At 30.4% G+C, this 18,611-nt stretch overlaps 1 protein-coding gene across 2 annotated transcripts in view; it reads left to right on the top strand.

Annotated features, from left to right (window-relative positions):
- The window catches only part of LOC107166997 (zinc-regulated GTPase metalloprotein activator 1-like), a 33,480-nt gene extending 23,034 nt beyond the window's left edge, over positions 1–10,446 (top strand). For both annotated transcript variants that reach the window (XM_015515879.2, XM_015515878.2), the window contains exons 12-13: positions 8,258–8,381; positions 10,330–10,446. In XM_015515879.2, the coding sequence (XP_015371365.1) occupies positions 8,258–8,381; positions 10,330–10,406 (201 nt within the window). In that variant the 3' untranslated portion in view covers positions 10,407–10,446. The remainder of the gene's footprint in view (positions 1–8,257; positions 8,382–10,329) is intronic.
- The last annotated feature ends 8,165 nt before the right edge of the window (positions 10,447–18,611 follow it).

Below are 18,611 nucleotides of genomic sequence, written 5' to 3'. Positions count from 1 at the left end.
GCATACCTTGCACAAAGTCTCTTCTCTTAGTGCACATCGACATTATCGTCCCAAATTCTAACATGATCGACATTATGCGATAATATCGCGAATAACTTCAACACGGCTGTCGGCTGTTATAAATCAACATCTCAATACTTCGAAGTGTACGTGACACAATACGGCACTATATTTTAATACATAAATATAATTATAAACATTATAAATCGTTTAAATGAATATTTTTTTTTAGTTCATGTCTAAAAATGATGTATTGAAAAACTATACATTGTATAATATTATTAATATTATTATAGTAGGTAGGTATAATGTAACAAATGTATTAGGTAGGTGCATTATGTTATGAATAATAAATTATAATACATTTAAATAAATTAATCAACAATATATATATGTATATGTATATATATATAACAATTAGCGAATTATAGTAAAACCCTTAAAAATTATTCCAAACTGTATAATTTTAGATTTTGAGCGGAGTGAGGAATGTATTGGTTTTACAATGATGTTAATTTTTTTTTCTTTTTTATTCTGTAAACCCTTTTTCTCCCTCTAAACTTGCTCTAAAGTATCAAGTATATCACCTTTTCTGAAAGGTAATGTTCTTGAGCTGGTATTTTAGAGAGGTAATTTTTTTATGAGCATTTAATTTTCAAATTTTAACTAAATATGTAAAAATTACGGCAATGTCCAAATTATCTTAGATAGATATTCATAAAAGTTTTTCTTTTTAAATCTAAAATTTGAAAATTTAATGCAAGGATCCTAAAATATTTTTACAATAGCAGTTGCAAAATAAAAGAAATACATAGTCACAATTTTTTTTTTACAAGTATTCAATGTTTTAATTTTGACAACATACGTAAAAATTACAAAACTTCGCAAATTATTTTAAGCTAAAAATTCATAAAAAATTGTCTTTATAAATCTAAGATTTGAAAATTTTTAATAATCTATAATACAGGGTGTCCCGCGAGGATTTACCCATTACAATATCTCACGAAAAAATAGAGATATCAAAATTCTGGTTTTATAATAAGATTCACAGGGATAAGAACTACAATTATTTCATTTTTTAATTCATTTTAATGTTTTTGTAAAAAATTTAACAAATATATTTTTTTATTAAATTATTTCCAAAAAAATTAAAGATAGCCATTTTGTAGAGTTTATTTATCTAAAAATATTGACGTTTCAAAATGTTATTTTCATTAATTTCCCGATTTTTTATATTTTTTCTAGTTTTGAAGAAATAAAATATGATTATAAATGTATAACTATTAGGAACACGGAAAGTATTCGGCCGGCCGCGGGCCGAATGGGAATGCGTGTGGCGCGGTGGGTAACATGTTTGATAACACAACGGTGTTAAATAATTCGCAATTTTTCACGAAATTAAAAAAAATATTAAAAATCAGGAAATTAATGATTAATGAAAATAAAATGTTGAAACGTCAATATTTTCAGAAAAATAAACTCTACAAAATGGCTATCTTTAATTTTTTTGGAAATAATTAAATAAAAAAATATACTTCTTAATTTTTTTACCAAAACATTAAAATATGAAATAATTATAGTTCTTATATCCTCGTGTGTCTTATTACAAAACCAGAATTTCGATATCACCATTATTTCGGGAGATATCGCAATGGGTAAATTCTCACGGGACACCCTTTATACTAGGTGTAACAGATAGAACTGACTTTTGAACTAACATTTTTTCACATTAATATGTTATAAAACAATTTTGATGGTAAAAAGATTAAATCAAGTAGTTTATTTTTTAAAATTCAATATTTTTTTCGTTAAATCAATTTGGAACGCAATAATAAGTTTTTAAAAAATATGATTTTTGATAATTTGCTGTCATGAGTATATCTCTTAAACTATTTATTGATCATATAATATTAAAAAATGTTGTCATACGATGAATCGGCATAATTTTTTTTTTTTTAGGTCTTTCTGTTACACTCTATATATTCTAGATAGATAAACGGTCCGTCTCCGCAAATAAAAAATAGGTTATCCCGTGTTGAAATTATTAGTACGATTTATATCTGTTGTCATGTACTTATCGACACGTTGCGTGTGTGATATACCGGCTATTAAAATAAAATCTTGGTCTTGTGTTATTTTAAAACCAAATAACAATATATTACATATTATTGTTCAATTACAAAAAAATGCATTTATTTATACTTAGATCAACGTCAATTTTTTTCATTTGTTTTCCTTGAATAATTATATAATTATATATTAGTTATTATGCTAACAAAAGGATAAAATTATTTTTGTATCTATACCTACAATCTTTCTGACTTCAATAAAATAAGTGTTTCAACTTAATCGTCTATATTTAACAAATTCACATCATCAAATTGTACCTAAATCATATTATTATATGTATATTATAATATTGTAGCGTGCACAGCTATGTATATGTATAGTATGTACGCTTATACATTATAATAGTGAGATATTATACAACTTGAGCGGTAGTAATAGTAAAGGGTGGTAAGACGACAGTCGGCTTTCGATTTGCATTCTCCGAATGTTTTATGGGCAAGTCAGCGAAAGGCCTGATAGTAATTTCGCGCCGACCAAATCTAATAAACAGACAATTCAAAGGCTCCGCGCTGGTGCTGCGTAAGCCCACCAAGAATGTGCATAGTCCTCTCATAATATTTATATGAAACCCGGTCTGGGTATAGTTGTTTTTTTCCATCCATCGTTTACGCGTTCTCATTTTATTTCTATTTATTTTTCGTTTTATGTCTCAGCCAGACACAACACACGCGTATATATTGAATTTGGTACGCTAATTTTTCCAGTTAACACTGCCAAATATTCAACCATTTTCAACCAAAATGTTATTCCTGCGTCTTCCTTTATCGTTCTGGTGCTATATAATACAACAGCAGTTGATATTACACCGCTTATTGTATAGAGCTTAGTTGTGATACAACACGCATTTATAATAACAAACAGTATAATAATGTAGTAGGTACCTAAATAGTAAATATAGTACCTACTTAGTCACTTAATATGTATTAGACTTTAGTCACCCATACATTTTCTAATTTGAAAAAACAAGCAAGTTCTGACTACCTTGCTTATTTACTTAATTTGCAATTATTTTAATGTATTTCAGTATAAGGAAAGGTAAGTTGGTGTATATGACTTTTTTACTTAGGTGCTCTGTAGGTATATTATTGTCATTATATTGCTTTCTGATTTCCAATTTCTTCATCTGAGCATATTATATACCTAGTTTAAAGTTTAAATTTCAACAAACAAAAAATATTTAGGTACTCAGTATGGTTTCGCCAATTCAGATGTATACAAAATTCAGTAGATAATTTATTATCTAATTTAAATATATTATTTATATTTTATAACATCAATATATTAATAACATGCATACAAATTACTTATTCATATACCTATTATTATGCCATGAGACTGCACGATATTAAATTTTTATTATTGTAACATAATAATATAATGTACTAGATATTTGATTTAATTCAGAACTATTCATCTGTTTAATTTATATAGCAACTAGAACAGCTGGTTCTGAAAATATATATCATACGTCAGTCATAAAACAAAATACGTCAAAATATGTCCCTAATTTGTTATGAATAATGTTGTGAAATTAATTAATTTTTGTTGGTTTTTCTTATGTTGTAAGATATTCAAAATAATTGATAATTCAAAATCTCATCTAATTTGATATGTAAAATAAAAATGTATTGTCAAAATAATATAGAAATACCTATTGATACGTAAATGTGTAATACATATACCCTTAAAAATATTAGTTTTTCAAAAAAAAAGTTAAATCATCATATGTATGCGTATATTAATGACAAATGCATACTCATCTTTCAAACAAAATTAAATTCACATTAATACTCGCCATTTCAAATAAGCTGGATTTAACAACGACATTTGTTAGAATGTATATATACACATAATAAAAGCAGGTGTTTAAGATTCGCAGGATATATTATGTATATGTCGTCGTACAAACTTAAATATTATGTATTGTATATTGCATGTATATTAAATGGTATGACGATGAGTTGTACTCGTATATACCTAAATATATTTCGACAATAGATTGTCAGTATACAAGCTTATCGTTATGACGTTTGTTTTCGGTCCGTATTCCCAAAGAACTAACGCATATATACACACATAATATATATGTGACTGCCGCCAGAGGAAATAATAATAATAATAGAAGTGGAAGACAAGAAAACATCTCGGTGCTGGAGGAAACAATAGTATAATATGTGTGTAGTGCACAAACGTATACATTATAAGAAAGAGAACTACACACGTCTCATATATTTTATAGCATATATGCATAATATATCATGTATATGGCGGCGGCGAAGCGAGGGGATCGGTACACGAAAAGGAGTGGTGCCGGGTGCCGGGTTGGTAGTTTTTGAGTGCGTGAAATTCACGCTTTCCGCACGGCCAAGTCGCCGAGTGAAACAGCGGTGGCACGTGCGGACGGAATGCTTTTGTGGGGATCCTACGCCTTTCGTCGAGCGTCAAAATGTTTTTATTAAATTTTAAATTGCAGTCTGACGTGTATGTTTTACATCACGCGCGCACGCCTTACATAATACGCGGTCAACGCTACAGTACAGCGCCCCCTGCAGACGTCGTTTGCGAGTACTTGTCACGTAAAGTACCCATAATAATCTATATATATTATATCTGATATAAACATCCAACTGTGTCTTTTTTTCATAAATATATTTCCATGTGCCTATATCGAAGTGAGTTGCACATGAAATTTTGTCGTTTTAAATACTATATTATGATATGACAATGACTATATAGTTGTTACAACATGTAATATTAAATTTTAAACGTTTATACTTCGTTTGTATAATCATTCAATGATACATTTTTATTTCATCTGAACTGCAATACCATCATTTTGCAGGCTCAATTTTCAATGTGGTTGCGTAGTAGGTACTTTGTCATAACATTATGTATGTATTTCTTATTACTTCAAATAGGTACTAATGCGTACTATGTAAAAGTAAACCTAGTTTAATATGGTAGGTATACAATTCCTATTAACTATGATCCTGATACTTGTACAATTATATATTTGTAGGCATTGTAGGTCACAAGTTTCAATGACAAACCCAAGAGAAGAATCTTTAAAGTAAAACGGTATTTAAAATATAAACAACTCATCGCAAGAGTTATAAATTTACTGATAAACATCGTGATTACCTAAGAAAGGGGGAGGGAGACAAAGCCATAATCAGAATTAGATGGACAATACTTAGTATTGAAGTTTACAATCATAACTCTTTCGGCATTGGCGTCCCTAGGGGGGGGAGGGGGCAAGACAGGGCACTTTCCCCCCACTGGAATAATGTTATTTCCACAGCAATTACTAAAATTCTGGTATAATAATGTTTTTAATGTTTTAATTGTAATAATAATACCTACCTAATTGTAATGTTTTAATTCATAATTGTAATAATACCCCTCCCCCCTAGAAAAATATCTGGGGACGCCCATGTCTTTCGGACAAATTAAATAAAGCTAAAACAATAGCAGATAAAACATTTACGGGAATATAAATTTAAGCTGTAAAGAGTATTGCTTTGCTCGGAACTCATGATTTTACTATACAATATACATCACCGCTCAAAATTAGTCGCTGTAGATATCGGCAGAAACTAATAAAATAAAAAATGCATACATTTTTCAGGATCGCGAAATGCAACGATAAAAAAACTCCCAATAATTGTTTAATTAGTTCTTACCTACCTACTACGTATACAAATAAAATATGAAAACTTTTAGCTGTACCAGTTCATCATTGACACCATGCATCGCGTTTCATTGCCAACATAATAATAGATCGTGTGACAACGCCCGCCACAAATATTTCTACAGTACCGCAATATTATCGTACGTGTTTTATGACCTCCAACACAATAATATATTTTTCCAAAATTAGCGTAATAACCTGAAACAATATAATTTAATGATATGCAATATGCATATTATGTAATATTTAACATACTTAATGTTATAGTACCTATAATAAATCAATAACACGATTTCGTTATAGGCTTACGTAAGTTCAATAATATTACTGCAATGTTCGAACATATTATGCTGTACGGGATGTTATATTAAACTAATTTAGAAATTAGGAATTTACTATCAATAACTTGCTCTTTTAATTGAAACCTTCTACGGGTTAGTTCTGTGTTCATATTGTATAGTATCAATTTTACATTATATAAATATACGTGTATAAATATATATATACCTATATATAAACTATATACCTACATATATATTATGTATCGCTGTAAAAATATCCTTTGCGTATTATATTATGTATTTCACGATGAATCCTCTGAAATTTTTTTCCGAATCAATCGATCTGAACGTTTGTTTTCATTTTAACTAAATCAAAAACGTGAATTTTCTCTTAAAAGTTTACTGCCCTACCAATTGCACTGATCTTGCCACGAACGCTTTGAGTATATTATATTATATGCACTATATAGACTACATAATGTAGTTTTATAAACCCAGGCTGATTATCATTTTATGGACGACAAATTTCCTAGTTATAAATTTATAAATAATCTCAAAAATGTTTGTATAGGTACCATTTACGAAATACTTCAAACGACATTGGAAAGTATAATTAAAAGACAATAGTTGAAAGTTTGACGTGTATCACATATATAATACAATAGTCAGTTAACTAGCTAGATTGGATAGCTAGCTAAAATAAGTTAGGTACCTATAGCCATACTCTAAAAGTTTTGTATATACAGAATTAAAAAAAAAAAATTTTATTAATCTAAATATTATTTACAATTTTTGCTTACACATCTTGTGGTCATTACATTTAATATTATACTGGAATATATATATAAATGAATAATTATAGCTGTTAGTTTTCAAATCTTTATAAACAGTATATTTCTACACAGTTATACTATTAAATTAAAGATTCGTACAGTATATAGGTGATATAGTGATTTTAACACTGCAGTGACACGTGTTGAAACGATATCATTGCTCGTGCGGCGCATATTTGACGTTTTATCATTGTCGCGTGGGTGTATTTGGATCCGGCGAAATAAGTGTTTTAATATATGGCCATAATAATCATAATATTGTCAATATGATAACATTACGCATAATAATCTGTACGTTTATCAGCAGGACGATTCTCGATGATTCGTGCGGGCTGGCGCGCGCGTGTGTGTGAAAATTGGTGACAGGGTTATAATCTGCAAAAGCCATCGCCCGGGACGCACATTAAACGGCCGGTGCGCGGGGGGCTGGGCGTAAGCGTTTTATCGGTGTGCGATTCGGTGTTAATAATTCGTCAAAGTTGTTCGACTTGTAACTACAACACGCGGAGGCGTTACCAATCAGCCGCGGCGCCCGCCCGGGTTTCAGGGCGCCTTTGATGTTTTAATTAAACCGTGATTAACGCGCGCGCCACCCGCTGCCGGCCCGCGAGGCTGCTTCTCGGCGAGGGTCGGTTACACAAACAGCCGGCCGGGTATATGGGGACTAAACGCGCAGCGACGGCTGGACGACCGGCCGAAGAATTTCAATATCAAACACTGCAGCTATATATAATATAATACGCTGCGAATTAAAAAACTATCTATACGGCACCCGCACACCATGCACGCCCCACCGTCGGTGGTGCTGTACAAATACCGACGAAAACAAACTGCTACGCTGGTGTAAAACGAATTAATTTATAATACGGAACAGAATATATTATCGTCGTGCAGTGATGTATATTACATAGTTTATCAACGCGCCGGTTGACTGATCGCGTACGTACATGCAAGCCGCCGCGCGTATACGCGTATTATTTTTACTATTGGCGCTCATCTCGCTTAATCCTTTTTAGTTTTTTAATTTTTCCGCGCGTATTTAATGCGTTCGTACAACACCCGACGCGCGGAAAACCAAATCCTTTACCCTCGTCGACGCTGGTGTACACATCGGGTATATAATAAATTACATTTAGATTGATTTTCCGTTGCCGTCACGCATTTGATCGTTTGGTTTTGGATACCGTCTTTTGTTTGTTTTTTATTATTTTATTTGATACAACTACGCAAGGGGGTGCGTTGTGTATTTGATACGTCGTGAACTCAATGTGTGTAATATGTGTTATAGGGTTGTAATTTTTGTGTATAACGTGTATTTTCAGGGCGTAATCAGATTCGCGGACGGTTCGATGGCTATGATACAAAGCGTCTACGACATGTACGAGTTTCAGGAGATGTCCAAAAATTTATCTGAAGTACCACCGGGCAGCAGAATTATTCTAATAGGTAAGTAATTATTTTATGTTCTATATTATATTGTAATGGTTAAAATCGTTTTAGTGACCTCTCTCATAACACTCGTTAAATGGATAAACATTGTGGCATTTCATTTATTTAAATCTCATCGTCCAAGTTTTTATCAAAAATAAAGTTAATACATCAGCATAAAACTTTTTTTGAATTTATTATCACTGATATGAAGATCATGAAATGCAACAAAATTCTCATTTATAAGAAATATTTTTGTTTTTGAAGAATTATATTACATTTGTGGTGAATTATACTTTGTTTCTAACCATAAATAATGTAACCAAATACTTACACATTTATCAAATTTTTGTAGTACTTTATCACAAAAAAATAATTTTTTCCCAAAATATTCCTATTTTTTTATGTGGTTAAGTGGTCTGCAAACTTGTATTTATGTTGAATTTTTCCATTCGAGGTATTAAACCAATTAAAATAATTGCCATAAGCTGCATGTATATAAAAAAGAAAGAGGAATAAAGTATATAAACACTTTCTTTTAATTATAACATAACATATATATTGTATATAAAAGTGTAAGTAAAATTGTAGAATGAAAATGTCAAGTATTTACATTTGTTCGTTTTTGAATTACAACATAATAAGGAAAATTGTTGAAAACTGGTTTTGTGTTTTTCATTACGTACATTTCCTCATTACCACCATATTCTTCAAATAACTATAGTAACGTACTGCAATGTAAATCCTTATGAAACATCTAGGTATCAATTGCACCTCAGAGACTATACGGCCTGTCAGTAAATCTGCGCACATACGTACATAATCTTGGAGAAAAGAGTATTGCGTGAAAATTTGTGCGATTGCTGATAGTAAAGCCAAGGAATTGTCACAAACGCTTTCCTTTGGTTTTGGAACATCGGAAGCTCGCCATATTGGCCTAACCATCTAGCTATTGCTAGGTTTGAATAGCATTCACTTAACATATTTAATGTTATAAAGCTATGACCAGATATTTTATCATAACAACACCTTCGTATAATAAAATAGAACTGGTTTTTTCTGAACCAAATTTCTTAAATTGCTTTACAACCGAATCAGTTGTATCACAACCGAATAAGTTTTTGCGATCGTTCATTTTTACAGTAGGATCGATAGAGGTGTATTTGTTCACTTGAATAATAATAAACAAAAACAAGGATCTCTTATAAAAACTTTAGTCATCTTTGCACTTCATAAAATATAATGCTGTTAAAGAATCTGCATGTCTTCTTTGAGCTTTAATTTGCTTGTGTTTTTGAATACGTAAAACATTTTCCAGGAGGCAGTATAGCCGGTTCAGGTTCTCCTGATGAAAAAAGTGCAACGTATCCAAATATAGTTTACAAAACTCAAGTTAATGTTTTCTAATAAAAGTTTTAATAATATAAATTTTTTTATTATTGTAGTATACTAGTACTAAATATTGGGGCTTAAAAAAGTTAAAAAAAATTAATTTTTTGACGTGGGTGGGGCAGGAGTCACGCTTCCTTCGCCTTACCGTGGGTTTTTTTTAGCTTTTTCAGGGGTGGAAGTTGAGTAGAAATTCCGGGAATGGTGGCAGGATGAGGCAGGAATTAGGCACTAAATATTAGCGTTTGAAAAAGTTAAAATGTGTAATGGGTGGTGGTGAGGAAATGTACGTTTTTTCATTCGCGTACCTACCACGTTTTCCCCAAATATTGATAAAAATAAGTACCTATTAGTTCCACCTACCTATAAGAATTTTATTTTTTACCTTTGACCAACTAGATTCACTTTTCTAAAAGAATAGTTATCGAAGTTAAAAATCTTAATATATTTCTAGTGTAAAATGATGATGACAAGGAAACAAATTCATCAATGTGAAATCAATACTTAATATATTCTAATATTCATCGCTCCGTCTGAAATTTGTTTATCATTATATGTATATATATTTTTTTTTCAGGAACGTTTTTGGACAAAGCCGAACTAAGCTACTTACTTAATAAATGTATAGATTCTGGAAATGAATCACTATCCTGAAAATGAGTTTTAAATAAAAAATATGAACAATTCTAAACAATGGTTGTAATTTTCATTAATAATTATAAACATTTTTTATTATTCATTACTAGTGGAACCTGTGCATTTGTAGCCAGTTAAAAATCCTACTTTATTTATGGCTTAAACTGTGTGTTAAATTTGTTTCCTGTGATTATGCATTTTTGTACATATGGATAGCCAACGGTTAAGATATATTAAGTAATAATCTTACAACGATATTCAATTTAGTTTATCATTATGATTCCGACCAAGTTAAGTACAGATATATATTAGGCATATAGGCAGAAGATAGGCTAAGTTAAAAAATAACAAGCCTAAATATCATTAAATTGAATATTTGAATAAATTGTCAGCTTTATCTCGATAAAACGAATAAAATTACATAATGATAAACTAAATTGAATATAGTTGTAAAATTATTACTTAATATATTTTAATCGTTTCGATATAAATATATATGGTAGCATAATCATAGGAAATGAATTTAACACACAGTTTGAGCCATATATAAGAGGTGGGAATTTTGACGGGCTACGAAGTGCACGGGTCAGCTATAGTTGAATAATATTTATTGAAGTGCATAAATCTATGTAGAAAAAACACAAATATTTTGAGAAAAAAAATTACCAAAATATTATGTTAATATTTTAATGAAGTTATAATTAATGTATCAATTTGCAACAATTTGACGCCCACTTCTGAAAATATATTAAATTAATAAGTGCTAAATTAATATCAATCTTACTCACACCCCTTACCATATTCTTATTATTCTACACTATTTTTATTATAAAACCGATGGTTTTAGATAATTTTAAGTCACTTAGTTACATTACATGTGTTGGAATAATATTATTTGCTTAGACATAGCATAATATCTATTTTATACTCTTACAGCTCTTACGTGTCGGAAAACAACTCCAATTGTCATGATACTTAATCCCTATACATTTATAAAACAAAAACAAAATACCTTACAATGAAAATATTTAAAAAATTACCGTGATATTTGGCAATAGCTTTGCAACCGAAGTTGTTCCGTCTACGAAAGCATCTCATAACGTCAGTAAGTATACTTGTGACTTGTGAGTATATTTCGTATAATATATTCTCATGTCGATGAGAGCTGTCTGTAATTATAATAATAAAATAGTTTCTTGTGTTCTACCTACTATAAATTCTCTAGCAGATAATATTTATGTGAAAATGTTAATATATCGTAAACAAAATTCGAAGGAGTATAGTATCATAATTAGTAAAATATCTATGTACGTGCTTATAGGATAAAAATTCATAATGATTTTGTATGTAAAATAATAAATATAATACTTAATAATTACAAATATACATTAGGTATACAATGTAGTGGATATTTATTATACTTCAAATTACAAAATATTCATGGATTGACTGTTATATAAACGGTTACTACACGGACTATAAAATATTTCTTTTTACATAGTCAAGTAATTTAAAAGCTACTCATTAAAATTTAGATTTAGATATGGATATGACATTTTCAGAATAATTGACTCCCTAACAATAAAAAATATTTCCATTTGATAAGGATTAGTTTGTATGCTTACAGAACATGTAATTTTTAAATAGTAGGTAATAAAAATAATAAGTAGGTATATGTAAATATTGATGTATTATAGCTATGACTTGTCGAAAATTCCAAAAATCATAATTTTAAGAATGCATTATCAAAAATGAAAACGGGGTATGAATGAACGGAAAGCTTGTTGAATCGTATACGTATCTTAACATATATTATCCCTACTGGTAGACGTCACCAAAGACGTCGTTGGTGAACAACGGAAACCTATAGTTTCGACAACAAAGGCTCTCAAACACCGTTAGAGATGTTGTTGAAATCAAATAAATGACTGCGGCCCTGTGGCGTCAACGGACGCACTATTAGTCTTTCTCGGGCAGGCGGTTATACGCGGCTGAAATGCTCAAGTCCTTCACACCTACCGCACGGGTGCCTCGAAGAGAAAACCCGTGAATTGCGTAGGAGAAGTTGAAACGACACGAGATGAAGATAGCTGTGGAAAAAGAATAGAAAAGAAACCGTTTGAACGAGTCGACGTGAATATTACCCCCATATATATAATAATAATATATTGTGTATAAGTACGCATCACGAGTCTCGCTGATAACCAAATAGTGGCTTTTAGTATTACTATATATAATATAAATAGGCCCCTCGAGCAAAAGTCCGATTTTAATTAACCGTATTCGGCGGTTTGTCAGCGCGTCGAAATAAATAATGTTTTCGCCACCGCCGCTGTGTGAATAATCGCTTGCGATGGCCTCGAGCTGGTCGACAACCATCGCATTCGTTTGTAGTTCCGGAAGTATAATATATATATTATATTGTAACCGCCTATATCCGCCTTTTTTCTGTTTGTCACCGAAATGCGACTGTATTCGTTAAGGTATAATACTTACATGCGGCACCTATACAAATTATTATAGTCAATATTCGAATTGAGATTGCGAAGCCTCAAATAATCTCCTCGCATTCCTAAACGTTGAATATCACATTTCAGCTTATAAGTTATGGCATTTTAATTTTTATATTCTAAATACAATATATTTAACTATGTAATGTTTAAAATTTACCTCTGTAAAAATTGAAATTAGTGATTTAAACTAAGAATAATGACGATTTTAGTTATATTTTGTTGTAATTTCAATATACATTTTACGGCTTACGTAACATTCTACGGAGTAAACGAGAGTCGTGGGTGTGCGTTTACTTAGGATTTGAATCCGACCATAGCACGGAAGGATCGATGGATGACGACGAGCAGCTTGAAGTCTTGAAGAGAAGTCTTGTGCTTGACGCAGTGGTTGATAGAAGTGTTCGTCCATCTCCTTATCTGTGTATTGTATAAATATAATAAATTATCATAATTATGATACGTTTTTAGTTGAATTTCACAAATATTATCAAATCATCATGATAAGATTCTTATCCATTTTCAAGAATCTTTTATCAAAGTGTTATTTTATTTTATTATGAATGCACAATAATATTATATACTTTTCAAGAAATGTAAATTGTGAACAACAAAAAAGTACATGTCATATTTTTGAACTTTAAATAACTTTATTTTCATGAGTTGTTTCTTAAAAACTATTAGGACATATCAGTTTTGACCTCTCTGTTGACTGTTATAGGTACCTACCAGAACAGATTCTATAGTTTTCCCATCGGAACAGTCTCTAAAACTAAGTATAAAACTTTTATTGTTTTTAGTACTATATCGTTTTTAAACTTTTTTAAATGATACTCTGCAGTATTCCTACTTTTGGGGATATCTATTAACTTATTTTTCTATAAAGTTAAAATAACTACCTATTCTTACCAACAATTTTAAGTTCGATTTATCTATTTAATTCCTATCCAATTAATTATGTTGGCAATTTTGATAAAATGTGCGTATAATTGCTCAAAATTTGATAAAAAAAAACTAATATTGTAAGGTGCTCATAATATCTATGTCGATTTCTAATATTATGACGTCAAAGTTTGTCAAAGTTATTTAAAAATATGTATAAGTAATCATTTATAACTATTTTTATTTTGTTTACGTCATATCATTTTTTAATTTTATCTTATTGAGTTGACTAAACAATCCGTGCAAAACACTTACCGTACTGAATTGTGCCAAAACAGTAAATGCGTTTGGTTTATAATAATATAATATCCACATAGACGACCTTTCGTTTAATGATAAACACGTTAAATTATTATAACTGGTGTTGTATAATATAATATTATATCATAAACGATTATTATACATTGTGTGATGGTGTCGTTCTAATCGCTAATAGAGTCGATGTCGACGATTATGTTAACGGTGATGCTGATGACAATAATAATAAAGTGACAGTTGTTTGCAGAGATTTGAAGTGGACACCGGTCGATGTCTTTCCAAGCCCGCAAAAAACTCCCCCGAACCTCTCCTAATAACATTATAATATGTACGCGTACGTCCGAAAACCACTCGACCAACTGTTCTCCTCTCGTAAAACATTTTTTTTTTCATTCCCTTCTATTTCTTTACGCGTTACACACTTTGTAGGTTCTGATCGAATCACGACCATTGGAAATGCGATCCGCCGCAGTGTGTAATCGTCGAGGACTTTGAGGGGATATAATATAATATATATTATGTTTATTATATCATTATCGTAGAAAAATAATAAAACAATTAACCCGCGCCGCGGCGGTCCGTCCCGAAATGCCCAAGTGGTTGCCTTTAATATATCATTATTATATTTTATTCCGTATAATAATACATGCTCAGTAACTCCGGCATGTGTTACGTATATATTATATATTCGATTTTGGCAGTATGTCATGTATACAGTTTTGTGTAGTGAGTTAACAATAGTACAATACGCACATCGTCGAAGTTGTGGTTGGTTTATTAATATATTATAATATACTCTTGTGAACGTAGTTGTATAGTGTGGTGAGTAATAATTATGACGATTATTATCCTTATTTGTTAATATAATTAGTATATGACATAACAAACGTAGTCAGTCGAATAGTTTCCGAAGTAGCTATTATAGCTTCAGCAATGAATGATATGATATATATAGAGAAAAATATTTCGTTAAAAAAAAACAGTAAAAAGATCATTTAATTAATTTTATATTATAATTATGATAAAATATATTTTATAATTAAATATTAAATTTGTTGAGTAGACAAATTATTTTTCCTTAAAAAAAAATAGAAGTAATATTAATAATTTCCATGAACATGTCGTGCCATTGCTTTTTATTTTTTTTAAAGTTTTACGAACATAAGTCATTTTAACTTGTTGTTGATTAAGTTACATTTTTTTTTTTTAAACATTTGAATAAAAGATATTAGACAATAGAATAATGTTAGTAATAAAATATCATCGTCTACATTTTAGTATTTACAACTCAGAGACAAAAAAAAAATGCATAAAAAAACTGTGAGCAGAATTGATGTATTAGAAGAAGTTTATTGGTAATTTTTTTATGTAGGTACTCAGTTATTATGAGTAGCTGGAAGTTCTCGTACAAACCACGAAACATTTGATATGGTTCTCAGAACTTTTAATTGGAAAATTTGTATTTTGTGTATGTGGGTTTTAGCATAATTTCCTCACACAGGAGCTGCGTACAGAAGTAACGGTCGTAGGATTTGCTTATACAGCGTAAGAGAACATCATCTCCTGTTGTAGTTTGGAGGTGATATGTGGATTTTGTGTTAATTTTCTGTCAAAATTACACCGAGGCATTTGATATTAGGTGCCCAAGAAATACTATTAACGTACAATTTGAAGTTATCAGGGATTTTGTGGCGACGGTTAGTGAAGAGCACCGTTGTACTTTTTTATGGGCTTAATGCTATTTTCCGTTTTTGAATTTTGTTCAGGTGAGCTTGAACATTTTAGGTTACTGTTTCGGCGTCTTTAAAGTTTGAATATATACCACAAGCTGATTATAATATATAAGGCAGATAGACGATCATCTCAAATCGTACACTTCGCCGTGTGTATAAATAATAATAACTACCAAGCATATAGGTACATGAGTATATTATTATACTATATAGGTAATAAGTATATGCTAAACATACAGACACAAGTGTACAACAATAATAATAATTGTAATCCCACGTAAAAACGGTCGGTTTGTTATTGTAAATTTAACGGGCTGTCGACACTGTTTAGGCGAAAATGATAATAATAGTAATAATAATATTGATGGAGAATAAAAATTCCTTTTTATGTCGGACCGCCCCGCCGAAAACGTAAACTATATTATATACGTGCGATGTGCGCCGCAGCACATTATACAATATATATATTATTACTATTATTATTATTATTAATACGAACGGCCCGTGTTTAAAATCGTTTACACCATATGTATCAATCTGTTTTCGGACAACTTAAAAACATAAACATCCTGAGACGAAGAGACCGACTATCCACATGTCTGTATACACTCCGCCGCCCCGCGCGAACATGACGCTCTCAAACATCTATCTCCTCTGTCCGCGTTCGATCATATATACACATATTATGTACATATTATATATATATATTGTATTATTAATATATACGCGTGTGTGCGGCCTCGCGTTATATTTTAACAATGTTGTTTTTGGACCGGTGTGTGAACCGTCGCCGCCACTATACGCACACAAAAACTTAGTATTAACATCTTATTAAATATATATATATATCGTGTAATATGCGTGTGTGCGTGTGTGTTCGTTTATATTTATGTGTGTAAGGAAGTATTTGTATGCATTAGGATCGCTGCGTGGACCCTTTGAAGGAGGCGAAAAATCTCATTATCGACGTGTTTATGTTTTCCGTCGAAAACGAAAACATTGGATTTTTATTGCTTCCCGTGAATGTTTATCGATATCAAAGGCCCAAGGACGACCAAATCCGTTTGATGTATTTGCCGCGATGATGATTACACTGCAAGCATGCAAACGCACACATACTAAAGTTCATGGATTTTATTGTAGTTGTTACTTTATATTTCATAGTCAGAAAGATAATAATTAGGGTTCTACAATTTCATGAAATTTATTTTTTTGAAATATTTCGTTAAAGTTTCATAAAATAATTCATTTTAATTTAAATCTAGAGTAGAAATGTAATTAAAATATTTTTTACATACCTAGTACATTATATAAATTACATAAAATTCATATAAACATACTCAAAAAAGTTTCAAACACATGAATTACCCACATAAATTTCTCAGCTCATGTTTATTTAATATTTTATAATTACTAATTCGATATAGTTATAACCATAGTCCCTATAATTATAATAATCTATTAGTTAAAACCTGATATGTGGTGTAGGTATATAATGTGAATTTATAATTTACAGCCTTTAAGGCTAATATAATATCATATTTGTATATTAATATATTATAAATATAATAATATATAAATATTATATTATGTTGGTATTATGAATTATCATTAAAATTTATAAAGATCAAATAAAAACATAATCGTGAATCGATAATCACTGATCAGCTATGAAATCAGTGTGACCATCTAGTGATGATTTTGTCAAAAATACCAAAAACAAAATATTAAAATATTATATTTTTAAATATTTTATTTAAATATTTCAAGAAGGCTGAAAGTTTCAATTTTAAATTGTGTCCAAGTGAAAATTTCATGTGAAATATTTCATACTCATAACTCTAAATTAATAATGTATAATATGGAAAATATAGATAGCCAGTGGCGTATTTTTTTTTTATTTTTTTTGGGGGGGGGGGGGTGTCCACGGTGTCTGGACACCACCCAAACCAAAAAAAAAAAATTAACAAATAAGTAGGTAGGTATATACCGATATTATCTGGACACCCCCCCAAAACACATACAAAATACGCCACTGTAGATAGCTTATAAGCGGTCTTCCCGGTCGTTCCCGATTGGTGTAAGATACAGGGTACTATTATTATTTTTATTTCGTGAAAAAAGTCACTGTTTATTACTGTGCGCGATACTCGGTAATGGTTATTATTCAGTTAATAGTGGTATCGATAAGGGAGTATACCAAAACTTTGTGACCTCCAAAACCCCTGAGGGATTTATTATAGAAAATATTAGAAATTTAATACATTATATTATGATAATGTTATCTTTAATATGTAAGTATGTTCATAGTTCACATGACATAATACTGACATTATATCCAACACGTGTTGGACACATAGAATACAATTTATTCGGATACATGACCATAACTTTACCTTTGAAATCGGGTAACGTTTGAGTACACATGCAAAATATACGCTAGGAATTAACGAAAACAAATACACATATATACTAAAATACATTACGGTTTTCAACTAAATTTAAAAAAAAAAAAACTTAAGAGGACGTGATACCCGCATGTGTTGTCTCCGTCTTACAAATGCGTAACATGGTACATTTTTCGCTCAGCAGAACACGTGTAGCTCCGTCAACTTAAAAAATAGAGTGAACTGACCTCTTATAAAATTTAAAGGTAAGATTATTATCTAGACAACCTCATATGCTTTTTATTTTATATAAAATTTAAAGCGAGTTATGAGTATTTTAAAATTGTGAATTTTTTGTGCGTCTTAAAATACTTCCTTTAAAATTTAAATATA

Source organism: Diuraphis noxia, unplaced genomic scaffold (assembly GCF_037042655.1).
Source record: "Diuraphis noxia isolate RWA-SAM2 unplaced genomic scaffold, SU_Dnox_SAM2 contig0003, whole genome shotgun sequence".
In the NCBI taxonomy this organism is placed as follows: domain Eukaryota; kingdom Metazoa; phylum Arthropoda; class Insecta; order Hemiptera; family Aphididae; genus Diuraphis; species Diuraphis noxia.
This window is presented reverse-complemented; position numbering and strand designations above follow the sequence as displayed.